Source organism: Protomyctophum parallelum (assembly GCF_964188405.1).
Source record: "Protomyctophum parallelum genome assembly, chromosome: 1".
NCBI lineage: Eukaryota > Metazoa > Chordata > Actinopteri > Myctophiformes > Myctophidae > Protomyctophum > Protomyctophum parallelum.
The window spans coordinates 81871912-81891880 of NC_139697.1; the positions used below are offsets into that span (position 1 = coordinate 81871912).

A 19969-nucleotide genomic window follows, 5' to 3' on the forward strand; every position below is an offset into this window, starting at 1 on the left:
ATAGGTTGGGTGAAGTCGTCCTTTTACAGTACAGATCTGCTTTTTCATTATTATTTTTTTTAATCTTGAAAACATTTGAATATTTTTGAAATATTTTAAAAACACAAATCTTGTATATGGGGGCAGCCCACACATCCACAATTAATATTTACAAGCAATGGGCCTTATGCACATGGCTGCCATCTTGCCAGCAAGGTGCTAACTAGGTGCAACTTCCCATTGACAGCCCATTCATCCAAACAGAAAAGCCTATAATTGTATTAAACAACATCAAACTCACCAACATTGCAGCTGTACGAAAAGCTTGAATTATCCTTTATCTGCAAAGTGTTTGTTTCATAAAAATCCACCGTAGACATGTTATGAGCTACTTCCTGTCAAGAAATACCTTGCAGGTGATTTATTTTCAAAGTGTCAGAGTTTGGAAGCACTCGTTATCAGTAAAGCATCCTCCTGCTGCCTCCTGCATTATGTGCAAATTCAAGACAAGTGGTACGCATGGGCCATTGAGTGATATACAACGAGCACTTCCAAACTCCAACACTTTGAAAAATCACCTGCAATGAATTTCTTGATAGGAAGTAGCTCATAACATGTCTACGGTGGATTTTTATGAAACAAAAAACTTTACAGATTGAAAGAGGATAATCCAAGTTTTTCGTGGTGAGTTTGACGTTGTTCCTTGGCTACAATTAGATAGGACTTTTCTGTTTGGATGAATGGGCTGTCTATGGGAAGTTGCACCTAGTTAGCACCTTGCTGGCAAGATGGCAGCCATGTGCATATAGTCCATAGGGCCTACAGAACAACAAGCACAAAGTCACTTATAATAAGCAGACATGGCAACACTGCTTCAGCTACTTGGGCATTCTGTAGCCATTGCTTCTGGCTGCTCTGTCTTTGGCTTATCTTGGCAGGAGCTGTTCAAGGACGTCAGGGCTGTGTTGATGTATTTCCACATCTCTCTCTAATCCCGAATGAGCCCATTATATGCTATCTGATCTCCACACGTTCTGTTCTCTCTGATTTATACTCACAGGTAGCCTACGGTAGGCTACTCCCATTTAGTTTTTCCCCCTTTTTTATAATTTACTTAAAGGGACAGTTCACCCCCAAATGACTTTTCTTTTTATCGATTAGGAACAAAAAACGTTATAGGAATAAGCATATTCTACTCAGGGGGAGTACTACTCACAGTAGTCTCTGTAGATGGGTGCAGATTCTGGAAGAACCATGAAAAAAGGAATATCAGCACTCTCTTGAGTATAGTTTATTAACTTTTTTTGTCAGGACCTAGTCCTGATTGGCTGCTACACACACTGCTGTCATGTATTGGTTACTCAGGTCACATGACCAGGAAACAGGTAACGGGAAGCAGGTAACATAAATCTTTAGAGACACCCAATGTTATGCAACACAATGTTATGATTGAGACCGGCCGGTTGAGAGGAGCGTTCGTTACTAAATAAACTAAGAAACCAGTGCTTCTTTCACCTGACAAATATCACTATATGATCATTTCTTATATGAACACATAGCGAGTTTAGACTGCTGCTGCAGTGTTCATTATAAATAAAAAGTTAATAAGAAACTATACTCAAGAGAGTGTGGATATTCCTTTTTTCATATTTTTATCGATTACCCAATTCATGGATTTCTTTTTGTTTTTGTCCCATTCCTAAACCAATCATTTGAGGAGACTATTGCGCCAGTACTGCTACTAACTAATGTTTATTACAACTGCTGTTCTAAATCCCTTAGACCCGTTATTGACCATAGCCTATACCAACCTTAGTTACGTCACCATCAACAGCCTGCCTATACACCGACACCACGGTGCGTATTCAGAGCGTCAAGCTGTGACTCCGCCCACCCCCGGGGAAAGTTGTGATTTGCTCTCGTTCACTGCAATGCAATTTGCGGCATCCAAAACAATATTGCGCAGAGTAGCGATTATCAAACGTATTTGCAATGCCATACGTTGAAAGATCTGTTGCCCGTGGACAAGGCACGCTACCTCCGCAAGTTATATATTATCGGCATAGATGTTTGTCCGTTTGTGATTAAGGATTGGACCAAGTTGCATTGGCAGCCATAGAAAATTCTTACCCCGGGCTAAAACCGGATGTGACATTTGTGGGCGTTCCTGTCTAGCTTGGTGTCGATGTATATGGGACCACCATTCTTACCCCGACACACACACACACTTATTGGCCGGTGGACAACACCGAAAATCCGACATACATATCGAGCCGATCACAGTACTTGCACGCTCTGCTTGAGCAAGTAATTATGGAAATACTCAAGCAAAGTAAAAGTAGTAACCTACTTGGGGATATTTCACTTTATAAAACATTTTTGGTCATTTTATCGTCTACTCAGACTTTAAATTGCTTGTACACAAGTTGTTCTATTCTCTGTGATTTACTCATGGATGTTGCATGACTCACAATGGGATGTACTCTAAATGAAAGATACAGCCATGGATGTTGCATGACTCACAATGGGACGCAGTCTAAATGAAAGATACAGCCTGGGGGAGGAGGAGACCGTCGTCAACCCACCAGATTGTTACACAAAGTTCTCCCTTCGAGATATTCTAGATCAGCTGGGGATCTCAGTGGTGGAAAAAGTACTGAAATGCTTTGCACAAGTAAAAGTAGCAATACTGCAATGCAGAAATACTCTGTTACAAGCAAAAGTCCGGTATTTAACATTTGCTAGAGTAAAAACATTGTCATGAAAATGTTCTTAAAGTACCAAAATTAAAAAGTAGTCATGCTTCAGAAGTGTTCAAAATTCATTAAAAAAATAGCTGATCTACAAGCTCACAACGTGTCGCAAAGCAAAATGTACAAAATAAACAACGCAAGATGTCATCGGGAGGACACACCAATCTGTTTTATAATTCAGCAAGAGATCTATGATATCAAATCAAAGAAAAAGGTCCCAGACACTGTCTGGAACTTACAAAAAGGATGCTCTTTTATTAAATCGACGTTTCGGTCATTAGACCTTCACCAGGACAAATAGTTTTGTTCCAGACAGTGTGCGGGACCTTTTCCTTTGATTTGATAGATCCCTTTTCCTGGTTGTCCTACTAACCTTTGAGGTGTGCATTTGCCTTCTTCTTTAAAAAAAAAGTGAAGTGAGGGGCTGCCACATGGCGTTACGGTAGAGTGGCATTGGTTCGACCGCCCGTTAGTTCAACCATTACTAACACTATCCCAACCCTAACCTCACAGGAATCCACGGGTAATTTGTAACCCGCAGCACGGGTGATTTGTAACCCGCAGCACGGGTGATTTGTAACCCGCAGCACGGGTGATTTGTAACCCGCAGCACGGGTGATTTGTAACCCGCAGCACGGGTGATTTGTAACCCACAGCACGGGTGATTTGTAACCCGCAGCATAGGAGATTTGTAACCCGCAGCACGGGTGATTTGTAACCCGCAGCACAGGTGATTTGTAACCCACAGCACAGGTCGGACTAACGGGAGATCTGACTTAAGGGGGCATGTGTTTTTTAGTTTCTATTTTTTCCCCCTCTCCTATGAATAAAGGCATAAAAGCCCAAAAATAAATCTTGCTCACGGCCCACACATCTGATCACTTTGGCTTCCTTGTTAAGATGTCAGATACTGTAAGTAGTCCAACATTCAAGTGGGCCCCTGATCCAGAAAAGGTTGTGAACCAGTGTTCCAGATTACTCCTTCACTGGCCAGAACAATGTGCTCCCAAATGTTCTAGAATCTCTTATGTTGCCAGGCATTTTTGGTGTAGCCTACTGTATCATGCATATAATGTAAAAGAAATACATACAATTTGAATAAAAAGTTTATATAATTCAGAAAGAGCATGTCGTGGAAGTTTAGAGATAAACATTGTAAGAATACTCCAAGTGTTTTATGACGTCACTGCCCATGTGGTGAATGCCTTGTGGCTATGTTGGGGGTTGTCGTGTGGGAGAAGAGAAGAGCTATAAAAGCTGTCGTTGGTTGTCACGCTGGGTGCCAGACTGGGTTTTCCATACATGGGGTTGGTTCATGTAGGTCTTGTCTCCTTGCTCGAGTAAAATCTCTATACTCTATAACTCAGAGTTCTTGTGTTGCCTCATTATTCATTGTTGTGATTTGGGTTTGAGCATATGTCCACAGATTCCAGTACAATTTGGAGGTCCCACCGAGATGTGCTGTGCTTGGCGGGTCGGCCCGGTGGGGTAAAGTTCTGTCTTTCGGCTGGGCCGACGTCGCGCAAGTGAGTATATGGGTCTGTTTGGATGTTCAGAAAATGAGGTATTGCTTTTATTCGGAGTTTTAAAGTATAGTGATGAAGTTGGTTGTGATCACAATTGTTTTTTTTGGATGGCCTATATTAAAGAGGGAAACTGTGAAGTTTTGCCTTTCATATGTACATATGAGAGATGGGGGAACAGTGTTTGGTTGGTTGAATGACTCAAGACATGAGGTCTGACGAATGGTAGGGAATAAAGTAGTCTATTCAACAAACCATTCATTAAGTTGCCTGCTGTCTAATAGGGGGACAAGAGATCCTGCCTAGGGTATCCTGTTGTTTTAAGAAACAACGAAATTGGCTAGCCAGCGTGTGAATGTAGGCCTACGGTGTTTGTGTTTGAGTGTGTTTGCCTATCTGCCTGTGTGTGTGTGAGTATGGGTGAGGCAAGGTGTCAGTATGACAGGGAGAGAAAATGTGGAAATGGGAGATTCTTAATGATCTAAAATGGAGATACATAATTCTCGAGTCGAGAAAACGGAAATAGTTCCATAATATGGATGAAAGTAAGGATGTGAAACGAAGGAGAGTGTGAGAGTGGTATGGTTTCATTTTTTTCTTGGCATATTATATTTGGTGTGTTGAAATTATAAGATATTCTATTTTAGATATTGTTACTGTGTAATTTGTGGAGTTAAAAGTACATCTTGATGAAATAGTGAGCCTATGGTAGTTAAATCTATCAACTACATTTTATATGTGGGGTCAAAGTATTCTTGATGGAAATGGTAACTGCGGAAATACCTCAAATGAGCAGTGGAATGTCTGAATTAGGACTATTTATTTTTCTTCCTCCTTAACATGGCATGATGGCAAGTTGTCACAAAGTTTAGGATTGTTTTATGTAGAAAAACAAAATGTAATCTAAGTTCCCCAGGCAGGCCATGCCCTGATTAATATTGTAAGTTAGGTTGAGAGCCTGTTTCTGAAAATGCCATGGATATTCTTGTAAATCGCTCCGGATTGAGAGCGTATGTGCTAGAACGGGGGAGGGTTTTGTGCTTTAGGCTTGGGTATTATTGGCCTGGACCGTTGTATTATTTTTTTCTTTTCGATATTTCTGTACCATGTGGAACATGTTTCAGAGGAGGGAGTAATATATTGATATTAATTGGGGGTTTAATTCAGGTTTAAAATTAAATTGGTTTTCATTTGGGGTCCAGGATAAAATTAGAAGGTCCAAGCTAAATTTAGGAGGTAGATGAGATATATTTCTCATTGTAAATGGTCACATTTAGGACATTTCATATCCTTTGTAAAATTAGGTATAGGTTAATGTGGATTGTTAAGCCTACAGGTTTTTATCTTAGTCAAAAACAATATAGCTGCATGGGTAATTTGATTCTGTGACAAAACAGTTGCTTAAATGTAAATTAGGGAGTGATTGAGTGCATTTGACACCTGTGGAGTGTATGCAGGAAGTCAGTGACTTGACAACTTGCTAGTCTAAAAATAAAATAGAGGCATTTTTTTATGGTTGTTTGTTTTTGAGTTACAGATTGATACTGTCAATAGTTTTCTAATTTCTTTATTTTACACTTTCCTGTGTGGATGGTGTGAGAGAGACAGTATTGAATGTTTCCCTTGAAGTGAGTTATACTCATTCTGTGGGGACAGTATGCAAATGAGTATGCATGTCTGTGACTGAGAGGAGACACAGCATGAGTGTGTCACAGTGTGACTGTGTGAAAGGTTAGTGTCTAGTGTCTATATCCACTATTTAGTGGATATGATGAGACAGGAGTAAATCCCAGTGGACATTGTCCAAGAGAAATATTCAGTTTCATGCGAGGATATTTTGAAGATTCAAAAAAATATATTGGACTGTGTAAGAAATTGTGGACATGTCAGATTGAGAATAATAGTATATTGTTGATTGAGAAAAGGAAAAGCAATAGTGACAGATAATAGTATGTTGTTAATGTCAAACTGGTTGAGGTTTAAGATAAAAGCATGTGGGCCGAACTATAAATACCTCTTGCCTTGGTAAAAATAGGAGGTTAAGGAAATGCGGATGGAAGGATAAGGTTAGGCTATAGTGCTGTATTGTTACAGCAACAGGGTGACAGATGAGACCAGTTGCATACTACTCAAAGCAGCTTTCAGCTGCTACAGCTGGTCAAAGTTTCTTCATCTTTGGTGGCATATAGACAAGAACTGTCTTGGTTCCACATGCAGTCTCGTCCAAAAGTAACTATGGTTCAAATCGACATGCACCGGTATGTGCCCCCAGGCGTCGGCCTCGGCCATATCTCCCAGCTGGTGATTGTCCCAGTGACCCCAGAGGGGGGGTAGTAGTGGTTAGTTGAAATAGTCAACAGGAAGAAACAGCTGGTGGTCTATATAGGAAGAAAATCAGTGCTCACAGCGTCTCTCTCACTGTCAACCCCACTGTCACAGAGACGGAGCAGTTGGGTGCTGCCGTGTCCGCTTATTATAAGCGTTTTTGGGCTTGTATTATAATAGCCTAGTCAGGCTTCTTTTGGGCTTGTTTCCATAGACATGGCTGCTTGTTTCTCTTCCAAAATCTGGCAACACTGCCAGTTGGGAGGGTCTTGTTGTTGTAGAACGCATGTGCCCTCTCAGAGTCACAATCACTAGTTAGTGAATGCAGAGATGAATAAACCAGATATGCCGACATGAAAAACTACATTTAATGAGCATGTAACAGTATTATGAGATTATTTGAAGGACAGGAACCCAAAAGTTAAAATACGGGAGGGGACATAACAGCTACAACTACAAATTGCAAAATTAGTATGCAAAGGATTGCAATATTATGGAAAGATAAATGTACAACTGTCAACAAAGCTTCATCCTGTTCCGTTGAGAAGAGGATACCACGATCAAATCCAACCTACTGGTTTTGTTTTTTTTCCAGTATGAGGAGGGTTGATACAGCATAAACGTACTGAACATTGAACATTGGTCACTAAATGGACATTGATGAACTGACATTGTGAGATGGAAAACACTGGCGGACTGGGAATCGCTGAAAAACTGGGAGTACGATTCGAACCAACCTGCTTGTGACAGCTGAGTGCAAAGGAAGCTATTTTTGGGACTGATTGTGTTTCTCTGCAGTGATGGAGGGATGAGGTGAAGCCGACAGGTGTACATTGGGATCAAAATGATAGTGAGTGAGTAGAGTTGCGTTTGTGTAGTTGTAGCTGCTATGGAAAACAGTAGGTTGTGGTTGCTGTGAGTGACAGGACGTAAACTTGTCTTAACAGGGAACTAAGGTTCCAGCTGTCGGCACTTATCTGAGGTCATCTGACATGGTTAATAGTGGAGACAATAAAACCCCTCCTCCTGAATGTTAATGATTTTACGACATGGTCAAGCCACAATACTATAATCAGCTGCTTAGAGCTAGCCTTGCTGAGCCATGAGGCCAGAGGGGCGGGAGCCTAACTCCTTCTGTAGCGTGAGGCATCTGATGTACAAGTACACCCCCTGGACATGACGCTAGTGTGTCGTTTGGTATGACCCGGCCGGGGATTGAACCCCGACCTCTCAGTTTCAGCATGGACACTCTAACCACAAGGCCACTGAACTGAATTGGTCAGAGTTCAATAGTACAGTACTAAATAAGAAATAGATCATATGTGTGTGCAGTACGACGCTCACTCAAATAAGAAGATGGCAGTTAAGATTCTACTGCAGTCATATAGGTCATGTTGGGAATCTGTAGAAATGGAACAGTGTAAAATCAGTCAAACCCTACATTGTATTGGATCGGTTAGAGAATTAATTAGGATAAGTACAGTATATTGAGGCATAGTTTTGTTAAATAACAAGTGATTTGAATAGTATTAGTGTAATGTGTGTCACAGAAGCGGAACTTCAATACAGTTCAGTCAGACAACTCAAGGAGGATGTAATATATATATTTATTGATGTAAGATAATCAATGCAATATATCTGTTATGGTTTGGCGATGTATTGGATCTGTTTTTTTAGGTACTCAGGTCAAGCGCATCAGTCCCGACCATAGGGACTCTGAAACCCCCGTACCTAAACAGTAGATCCAAAACGAAAGCAGAATTGAGTGCAGGTTGTGTGACAGCAGAACGCTGATACAACAACAGTAAGCGAGCAAGAAGGAGGATGAATGCAAAACCTTCGGTTAAAATAGCCGGTATGAGAGATTGGGTGAGCTGTGATTGGCTGAGTGAATCATGTGGATGAGAGCCTGATGCTGCAGTGGTCCAATCAATGGCCAGCGCGCTGACTGAGGTTCCCTGACTGAACTTGCTCTGTGCATGTCTATGACAGGCAAATGCTCATTAGTAAGAGCGATGCAATTTAAATAAGTAAAATAAATAAGGGAAAGACACTGACATCAGGACAAGAAAATAATAGTGATTATGACTACTATTGTGTGAGTTAAATGTAAACATACTGTACTAGGATAACCTGTTTACATGGTCAGAATATGATCAAGCCGGAATAAGCTAGGCTTATTAAAAATAGGCTAGGCTTATATTTATGAGTTATACATTGTTCGATTATTCAAAAAGTCCGATAAGGGGCTGTATACCACAGATTAGATAGAACTAAGTTAGGGAAGGGTTTTAGCAGTACATGGACCTCTGTTGATCTGACTACATATGGCCGGTGTGAACATTTTTAAAATAATGGTTGATGCTCTGTAAGCTGTTTTGTGTCATCATAGGGAAATATCCGGGAAAATAATAAAAACAGGGAATAATAGTGGATCACGGTCGTGATGCTCTAATAGGAAGGCAGTAAAATTGAGTCCGTAATGAGGCCTGTGAGTAAGATTCTGATGTGTGGCAAGTCATTGGTTCGGGGGACGCCCCGGAAATAAAGACAAAGTATGGAAATACATGTGTGTTTCCTGTACAAATGTTATGTTTTGATTCAGTTTATGATTAGGTCCAAGAAGGAGGAGGCGAGCAGATGCGTGTTGTGTCATGAGATTGATTTATTGATCCCTCACATGTGTGTAGCATGATTACTAATGGAATGGCTAACCTAATTGTGCATGCGCGTCGAAAGTGTATATATTGCTGTGATTGCAGGTAAGAGTATCATTGGATTGTGGAAATCAGATCTGTGAGTATTAAATGCAACATTTTGATGTTCTGAAGAGATTTCCTTGATACCTGCTGTATGTTATATTGTAGTTATATTGTTATGGCTGGCTCTTGTTATGACAAAATTAGGAGCAGAAAGGTGAACAATATGTGTGTATTAAATGATAGGCCTATGCAAAGAAACTAAAGCAGTACAGGGACATAACAAATGCTGTGTGTACTAAGGAGACGGGAGAATGTATTTTAGGAGATGGTCAGAATGTCAGATGGTAGACAGAATAAGTAAAGGTGCCACTACACCTTCTGTAAGTAAGGAATCAACAGTCTATAAAGTAACAGCTGACTGGTATATATATATGTGTCCATGTTAAAAGTATTATCATATTCCCGTCATATTACAAAGTGTTGAGTCCACCGTCAACACTCTAGATAGATTAGATAGAGTAGGCCCTTTTAAAAAATTGGTTTGTAGTATGTTTTTTTCCAGCTCCATATGATCCTATGAAGACGACAACATGAATGATGATGATGATGAATGATGATGATGATGATGATGATGTGCGATCATGTCTGCTACTATGACACTGAGGGTCCTAAATGAGAGTGCTGTTAGCACTCTGAACTCTGAATCCGGCGATCATGTGCGGTCATGTGCCCCAGGAATGTCACCTGTGGGGTGACAATTTCTGGTCTTTTGAGAAGCCGGGACGTGTGCTGTTCTGTTGAAAATGGCCAATCTGCAAATTCGCAACATGTCTGGGCCCTGCACATTGTGAAAGAACTAAAAAGACTTGGCTTGCTCCTCAAAGTGGGCTGATGGACAATTCTGAATGGACACACTATGGTGCTGAGATGTTTTCTTGGGTCCAATGTCGGCAACGGTTATTGTATGTTTAATTTGGCGTTGCCTTATTTGTTTGTTGTTATAAAACCATTGTGTCACTGTATATTGATTTATGTTTGTGCCTGAATACCTGTGTATTCTGATGTGTTTTGTTGTATATACTATGTTGTTGATTTTATGTTTTTATCATGTCGTAAGCCATGTGGTGGTCGTTTTCTCTTATGAGATAGGCCGGTGTAGGAATTTTCCCAGAACGTTACGAGATAATGTTGTATGAAAAGGGGTTTTTCGCCTGCCCGTACGATATGAGTGAGTGTTTATTTTGTGTTCCAGGTTTTTGCCTGCATCTGCAATGTACTGATAAAATGGTGTTTATGAGTTTTTAAATGTTTAAAAGTGGGGTAATGTCGTGGAAGTTTAGAGATAAACATTGTAAGAATACTCCAAGTGTTTTATGACGTCACTGCCCATGTGGTGAATGCCTTGTGGCTATGTTGGGGGTTGTCGTGTGGGAGAAGAGAAGAGCTATAAAAGCTGTCGTTGGTTGTCACGCTGGGTGCCAGACTGGGTTTTCCATACATGGGGTTGGTTCATGTAAGTCTTGTCTCCTTGCTCGAGTAAAATCTCTATACTCTATAACTCAGAGTTCTTGTGTTGCCTCATTATTCATTGTTGTGATTTGGGTTTGAGCATATGTCCACAGATTCCAGTACAAGCACACATGTAAATGGCCCAATTGGTTACATTTGTACACTTTCTGAGTTACAAATTGTCAAATGAACACTGAGAACTTTACAGTGTAATTCTTCTTTAATTTCCTTCATCATAACCTCAAGCTCTTTCTGGTGGAATTCCTACCCTTTTTTGCATTGCTTTTGATCAATGTGTTTGCCTCATTAATTATTTGATGAATTTGGTTGTATTTGTGCTCTGGCCTAGTTCACAAATCTTCTCACCCGAGAAATTTACGAGTAGCACTGATACTGTAGTCCACTGTAACTTATTAAAATCTCCCATAAATGGGCTTTCATCGCTCATTACACATTTGAATTATGATCAACTTTTCTCTGACAACCTGCTTAAATTGCAATTTGCCTCTTGCTAATTTATGAGTGCTTTTCCTGACGTTCAGGTTTGTTTCATTCCTCCTGGAACCTGGATTCAGCCAGCTGCACACTGTCACAGTGCAGTTCAGTGACATTGATTTCTTGTAGTTGCAGAATCAGCACGATTGTTCAACAAGTATGTACACTTCTGTCTTCAGTATATGACCGTAGTATATGTCATTGGCATCCGTCAGTCTCGAGAGACTATGGAGTCGCACTCTGGATAGGGGTCTTCTGCTTTTGGTGCAGCGTTCAGTGTGTCTGAGTAGACCAATGCGGGATTCACACTCCCTTCCACACTTCACACAGGGAAAGACTGATGCTGGTCTGTCTGGTTGGTTTTGATGAGGTTAGATCAACAAGAGTTGCTGGGCGGCTGGTTCCATAAATTGTGTTTGCATGTTTTTAGATTTGTATTGTATTTTTTACTGCTATTCTTATCTGTAAAGCACTTTGTAATCTTTTTTTTTGAAAGGTGCTATATAAATAGTTATTATTATTATTATTATTATTATATGCAGATCTAGGTGATGATCCAGTCTTCTTCATGTATGGTTATCCAGGGTGAGATGAGGTCAGTGTTATTATATATGGTGGCGTGACGTGTCACGAGGTCAGATCCATATATGGAGATCTAAGGGTCTCCATGATGTCACGTGATGACACTCACAAGGCATGATGGATTGGCAACCATATATGGCAGGGTTCCCCAATAGGCGGCCCACGGGCCATCTGCGGCCCACCGAGCGCCCCCTTGTGGCCCACGGAAGAATTTAAGATTTTTTTTTGGGGGGGGGGGGGGTCCCAGATATAAATGGCATTAAATTGGGCTCAGTAGCCTCTGCATGTCAAACTGGGGGTCCTTTTCAAATTGGGGTCTTGCCCTGAACATTAATTTCAGGGCAAGGCCTCGACCTCGCGCGTGCCGACTCGGCCCCCAGCCTGGTACCGTAGTCAAAATATGGCCCTTGAGGAAAATTAATTGGGGAACCCTGATATATGGTGATGTGACGGACACAAGACGCAAGTCGCAAGTAAATGCGACCTTCGGTCGCAATATTGGAATCAAAATATAAGCCCTAGTTTTATAAAAAAAAATCAGGGATGAGGGCAGGGCAAGTGGGCAGGTTGGCCCGGGTGAAAATAAATATATAAAAACTGGAGGCCGACGGGCCAACTGGGGCCCACCGTCGGTATATATATATATATATATATATATATATATATATATATATATATACTGTATATATGGGTGGCGATTGCCGGCCATCGGTGGCCTACCCAGGTGTACATCTACTAAATTGTAATTTTAAATCCGCTATTTCAAAAACATTTGTAAAAATGTAGAACGATCTTTAATTTGTATGTGTGCCTTTGATATGCCCAATATATAGGAATGCCATTGATACTGTGGTTAAGATTGTATTTGGTAAAGGTGGCGCTGATTTTAATAACTTTATTATTTGCTGTTGGGTAGCATACTGTAACCTACATCATAATTATAAGTTGATGTATGTTTTTGTTCTAATAATCAGGAATATCAGAAGTATAAATAGAAATAGCCTACTGAAGTAAATTAAAAGTACCTAAAGTTACTGAGTTAATGCACTTTATTTCGCCAGTCATTCCCATGGTAGATTTGTTGAATTATAAATGTGAAGAATTGGCCATATTTTAATGATGCTCCTTTTGTTATGGCAACAAAATAAGAAACCAGTGGCAGTACATTATCATGCCAGTTAGCATGACTATTTTACCTGATGTAATTCCATGTCTATGAAAGAGTAACTGCACCCTCTACTGGATAAATAATTATTTACACTGTGGCTTTGGCAGTAGGGCTTTTAGTTTGAACCACTTTGAACCCCAGCATCCCTATATTCTGTTGGGGAACTTTACACTTTGTGCATACTCTCTCGTTTGTATCTAGAAGTATAGTTGTTTGACAATATTGACTTGAGGTAACCTGTAAGAAACAACATTATTTGTTTCCATTCTTTAAAAACAATGTTGCATTTCGTTCAAATTCGTTTGCATTTTTCAAGATGAAATTCAATAATTTTTTGATTTCTTAGAACTTCATATGTTAGGTATAAAATAAAATAAATAAGATGATATGGATAATATAAAAAAGAAACAGCTATATTAAAATCTTGTCAACTGTTAATGCAACGAAAACGCTTTTTCCAGCTTTGATTGCATTATCCACAAAACACGACAGACAATGTTATATCAAGGAAAATGTTTGCTCTCCTCTTGATCTTTTGCTGCTCTTTCTTGTGCACTGAGCGGAGACATTTGCACTTCATAGGTTTTGTCAAATAAAGTGTAGTCCACCTGGAATGCCCCTTTCTCCAAAGAAATGCAGGACTCAAACCTGTGGCCCCACAGGATCTCATCCGTCCTGTAGGACGTCCTGGCTTGACATGTCATACCTGCAACACACACGAAGGAGACCATTTGTGATAACATGTGAGCTTTGAAATGTGTACTTTTTTAATTTAAAGAAAAATCAACAAAGTTTGACTTTTTTATTTGCCCAAAATAGGAATGCTGAGGTTAAAGTACAACTTTGGTTTTCAACCAAGGTTCATGTTTTAGGTTGATATTAGAGAAAGTAAAAGATGAGTGTTCATTTTTTTAAATTTGCGGCTTTCTTTCGTTTTTGACAGGGGGGGCGGGGGCATCTTCACATTCAGTAGATCCTGTGATCTTTTGTGGCCAGATGTAATTTATTGGGGTCTAGTAAATAATAAAAAATGAAATCGCCATAATATTTTGTAAAAAAAAGACTTCTCTAATACAACCTAAAACATGAACCTTGGTTGAAAAAAACTAAAGTTGTCCTTTAACATACTGTTTCATTTCATTCTTAAATCGTGATATTATCAAGCTCAAACATTTCTTCAGAAAGGGAGGTGATATAATTACAAATTAACGTCATTCCGAATGCAGATTTTTTTTCTCAGAACTCGTGCACCCTCAGATGTCACTGAGTCTCCGAACTAAAAGTTCAGAAAGCCTGTCCGATCCGGACGTTTTTCCAACGTGGCCTGTACTGTATATGTATGGGGATCCTGAACAAAGCGTCGGACCCACCTGATGCCTCCACGATGCCCTCCAGGATGACAATGATCTCGAACGTCTCCCTGGTCAGGCGGTCCGCCCCCACCTCCCAGAAGGGGCTGCTCTCGTTGAGGAAGTGGGTGATGGTCTGCGGCTCCACCAGCAGCAGCCTGTCTCCGCCTGTCTCGTAGCCCACGTTGATCTCCGACTGCTCCAGCGGTATGAACTCGCCCTCCTTGGTCTGCCGCGACTTGACCAGCTTGGCGCGGATCTTGGCGTCCACCATGTGGCTCGCTCGCAGGTCGCCGATGCGGAAGAGCAGGCAGAGCTGCCCGTCTCGCTCCGATATGACGCAGTGCTTGCTGAAGATCAGCGTCTGTGCCCTCTGCTGCGGCCGGGAGATCTTGACGAACATGCAGCCCACCATGAGGGCGTCGATGATGGAGCCCAGGATGGACTGAGCCATGAGGATCACCACGCCCTCCGGGCAGTTGGCCGTCACCATCCTGGAGCCGTAGCCGATGGTCCTCTGGCTCTCCACCGACAGCAGCAGGGCCGACAGGAAACTGTCCACGTTTTCAAAGCATCGCAACCACTGTGGGTCGTGGACGTGAGCCACGTCGTCTCGCAGCCACGCGTCCAGAAAGTAGACGGCGGCGAATGCCACCCAGGTGACAATGTAACACATGGTGAAGATGAAGAGGAACCAGCGGTACTGGAGGTCAATCAGCGTGGTGAAGATGTCCGACAGGAAGCGACTCTTATACACCATGGGGCCCAGGTTGACCCTGCACTTGCCATCCTTGGTGACGTAACGTTGTCGCTGGTTGCTGGCGGTGCAGTGTGAAGGTCGATGGTCATCGCCTAGTAATTTACGTCGCTTGTCGTAGGCTTTCTCACCGCTCTCTGCAAAACCATTGGCACGGACGGGGACATTGTTGCTACGGATTGAGCCCCATCTGGAGGTGAAACGTTTGAGATGGCGGCCGCGGTGCGATCGCGGAGGCTTCTGTGGGGTCTCCTCGGTGCAGGGTTCAGGTGGAGGTGCTTGCACACTGTAGAGGCAGGGAGCATCTTCATTAGTCAGGCCCTGAGAGGACACATGGCCTGGACTCTGGGTCTGGAGGGAGGAGGATGGGAGAGGCGGGCAGGTGTCACTGCTGCTGTTGTTGATGCTGATGATGAAAGAGCCATGTTCTGTGCTCATCATAGTGACCGTGGCTGACTTAGAAGCAACCTGAAGTTAAAAACACAAAACAGTAGCTATCATGAGTCATGACCTTACATAACTTGTTTTCCTTTCATGTTACATACAGGCCACACACACACACACACACACGCACGCACACACGCACGCACGCACGCACAGAGTACAATATCTCTCTTAAAGATGGAGTGCCGTGATTTTTTTCCACACTTAAACATGATCATCAGGTGTATTTAGGTGTATATGAGGTATAATTTTTTCAAAAAAGTGTACAGTATTTGTTAAAATGATGGTTTTATGTGGACACACCCACCAGTTCATTAGGTATGCGTGAGTTTAACCATAGCACCACCCACCTAATCCAGTCCCTCCGCCTCCTCCTTTAAGACCACCCACTTGTCCTAGTCCCTCCCCTCCTTATAAAAGGACAGCCCATGGCTCTGCCCTTTTGTTTACAAAATGGCAAATTGGTGTCTGTAATGTAACAAAAACTCATGTTTTTGTGAATGTTAGAAGTGAACACTTCCCATATTTCTGAGATATCGTATAGGCACCATTATGCACTTATACTGCCACCATCCATGTATAGGCATATAATCCATGCATCCATACCATATCAGATCTGTTTTTTCTGATTTTTTATAATCATTTATTTATTTCCTCCAATTATATTGACCCTATTGTCGCAATCAGCTCAGCTCATCATCCAATTCGATCATAGTTTAACAGCAGAAACAATTAGTTTGATAGATCATTTAGCCTACAATATATTGTAGGCTATTGATTTCCTCCAGCTAAGCACCCTGGCATTAAAACTGCCCTTTATCTGACTGCATTGAGTTTCAGCAAAAGTCGCCAGATCTAAAGAAACAAGCGGCCAGGTCCACAAAAATAAGTCACAGAAATTGCAGTGAATATTTATGAAAACGTTTCAACAACACCAATCCTTTTAACAACATATTAATCTGAGGGTCCTTCACATGAACCATTGGTCAAGTCAACCACATCTCCCCTGAAAGTTACTTATATGAAAACAAGCCCAAGTCGCTTGTAATAGCCAGACATGGCAACATGGCTTCCAGCGCGACACAACATACTTCTAATTCTTGACTTTACACTCAGCCTCGTATAAGTATTAGGACCTACATACATATTGACTACAACAGCCAACAAGAATGCACACTGTGACACTACACTCTGTATCAAAGCCCGACCACTGTGATTATAAAGAAACAACCTACTCCTTGAGAACAACAAGAGCAACTATACAGCAGAGCAGGTAGGAGGCTGGTTTGTTGTGTTTTCCTTGATTAATCCTGAGGACCCGACGTGAACATTTACTTGCTTAGTTGCTTCCAATCTAACGAAAAACAGTCTGCTCTGCTGTGAACTGGTAATGTGTGAAATGACTGTTTGAAAATCTGCCACACAGTTAGACACACACAGAGCAGCAAACTGGCTGCGCTGTTCAGTTCACACGTGTGTATGTGGCAGGCAGCTCCGCCCACAGAGGTTGTCGTATTTAAAAAATATGTATAGAGGGGGAGGTGCGTGTGTGTGTGCAATATTTTTACGTCACACTATCCGTGTTTACTTCATTGGCCCGTTTGACCGTCAAGGGTTCAGCCTCCAGGAAGAAACCCTAAATACAAAGTTATTACACCATTGGACATAAAAACGACTCCAGGGTGTCTAATGAAGTACTGTCACCCCATAGACACATGAAAAGCTGGAAAAATACAAAAATTGTGGCACTCCATCTTTAACTCAAAAGTAAACAGTGTGTGCGAAAGATACCTGTACAGTACCTTCTTAGAGCATGGAGTGTAGCGCACAGACTCTGGCAGTGGTCTTGGTAGATATGCCAGGAGATGTTTTGCTATGAGAGTCTTTGTAGGCGGAACAGAGTTTCTCCGAGGGTCGACGGCTAGAGGGTTAAGCCCGTCGTGTTTGCTCCACGTCGTCTCTTGGAGCATCATATTGCTGCACATGGTAGTGGAGAGTACTTCTGAGATGCTTCAGATGACAGAATGAAATGCTGCAGACTCCAGAAGCTTCTGTCTTTTTTGTCCCACCAAGAAAAGTCATTGCATCATTAAGATCCTTACGTCATTCAGTTTGCAACAACAGCTGTAGAAGAGATATAAGAAACTTAAATCCGTCACTCCATCAGAGCTGCTTTTACACTGAGGCTTTGTAGAAATGACATTTAGTACGTAATCACATGGGATCACAGTGATACAAGTTCAAACAGTTAGTTACTATACAGCAGTTGTGATGCTAAATTTGGTCTCCCATATTTCATTTATAATGCTGAGAGCTCAATTTCTGCCTATTTTGTTAACTTGTTAACATTTTTCAGAAGCCACCTTGATATTCTTTAACATTCAAAAGTCAAATATTAGCCCTGTGTATACTTAATTCCCCTTTTTCCCTTACAATATCCTTAGGCCAAAAATAGTCTATCTGCAAGGTCACAACGTGTCCCATTGTGAGCTTGTGGATCGGATATTTGCACTATGTTCCCCCCAGAATAGGGACGCTAGGGTTCCATGTGGTTAATAAACATAGCGGTAAGGATGCTACAAATGTTTCCCTTGGCCTCTTTCTCTTCAGCCAACTATGTGATCTCTATCTGATGTGGTGGAACACCATCTCACTGTCTCAAGTCATGCTGAAATCGAATACACATGAAGGGATTATCACTGATCCTCTAAATTAATCTGGGGAAAACCCAGGAACATGCTGATGGATTTGAGGAGATTAATGACTTTACTTGCCAGACGGAAGGCTACATAATTACTTTTGTCCAGATGTGCTCAAATTAACAATTCTTAATGTTTTTGTTGGTGCTGTTAATTTGCTACGCACAAGGCAGCAACAAGGATAGCAATTAAACTGGATGAAGCTAGATCATCAAAAGTTCCCCCCCATTATACATACCATACCATATAAGCACTTTTACAAGTTGTTAGCTAGTTTTGGGTGCCTTCTCAAAGCCATGCCTCGGTTACTTGTGGATGAATAGATTTCTTTTTAGAATTGATCGGATTCCATTTTTTGCTCTGGTGAACTGTGTTTTTTTGTGAGAGACCATAATGTCAAATGGGAGCGATTAAGAGAGTGATTAAACTCCCCTTTTCTATTAAACCTATATAGGGTTCCATAGGAAAGGAAAGTGTTCCAATTAAAATAGTTTAATAGGAAAGCAGGCAGAAGAAAATGTTGCTTAAAACCGAAATAAGGACTGCCGTAAAGTGCATTGGTTGAACAATGGGCTATGGATTATCTTGTTTTATTTACACATAGCATTATTTCCTGCTTCCAAGTTTGAATATCTTGAAATGATGTAACCCTTGCACATCAATGTAAATCATACATGTTCAAATATGAAAATATTAGAGGCTGATGTACTTGAGGATTGCAAGAGGTTCTCAAAATAATATACTGTACAGTAGCCTATCACTTGAACTTAACATGACATAGATACTGTTACAGTATACTAGAAATGAGTGACCCTGTTGTGTGTTGTATGACAAAGTATACATTACGCTTAAAGTCTCTTGAATAAATCAATCAAGGTAATTACTTATCATACCTCAGGAGAAACACAACAGATGTCGTCAGGGCTCAACCTCCATATATGCATTGATGATCAACTGTGTCAGTATTTACATAGATGTTTATGTGAAAAGCTGATGCTGTGTGGGCGTCCACACTCCACACAGCTCCAGGTCCATGAAATTGGCAGGGCATAAGGCAGTCAAGCTGTGGTAGCTACGATATTCTGACCCCCAACATCTTCTCTCTCCCACGTCATCCATCTGATTGCAGAGCACACACATGCTTAATAGTAATACATGCAGTGTGTACTGTGTATACACACACACACACACAGCTCTTAATCTATCCGCAGGTTTACAAGAGCCTGCATGCGTCACGTTGCAATGTGTTGTGGGCTTGTAGATCGGCTATTTTCGGTGCACGACACCCAGCACATGTACAACTAAGTATAACTCAGACTATGGTAGGTAGATGCTTGTAAAACAGCACGCGTCCTGCACACATTTGCTGAACCTTTTCTGAATTTAAAAGGTATTTAAGAAACATGGTCCCCCGTTAGTACACAGTATATAGTCTATGAGAGAGACACCAACACACGCACACACACACACACACACACACACACATTGACTATACTGTAAGTTCCACAAACCACATTCAAAACAGATATTCAACTCAAAGAGCACTTACGTGTGTGGCTGCAATTCGAAACTGGCGCCTTTTAAAAAAATGTTTTTTTGCGCTCCCCTATGTGTTTTCTATCCCCACAAATACACAATTTTGTACAATCTGGCTTTCTGGGCTTTTATGGAAATTGCTCTCAGG

General features: G+C 41.3%; 1 protein-coding gene across 1 annotated transcript; it reads right to left on the reverse strand.

Annotated features, from left to right (window-relative positions):
• Positions 1-13337: 13337 nt before the first annotated feature.
• Positions 13338-19547, reverse strand: LOC310867986 (G protein-activated inward rectifier potassium channel 3-like). The gene is made up of 4 exons (XM_083778186.1): positions 19179-19547; positions 17389-17641; positions 14407-15610; positions 13338-13742 (listed from the first exon to the last, which is right to left on the reverse strand). The coding sequence occupies exons 2-4, from the start codon at positions 17569-17571 to the stop codon at positions 13540-13542; spliced, it is 1590 nt and encodes a 529-aa protein (XP_083634312.1). The 5' UTR covers positions 17572-17641; positions 19179-19547; the 3' UTR covers positions 13338-13539.
• Positions 19548-19969: the final 422 nt, after the last annotated feature.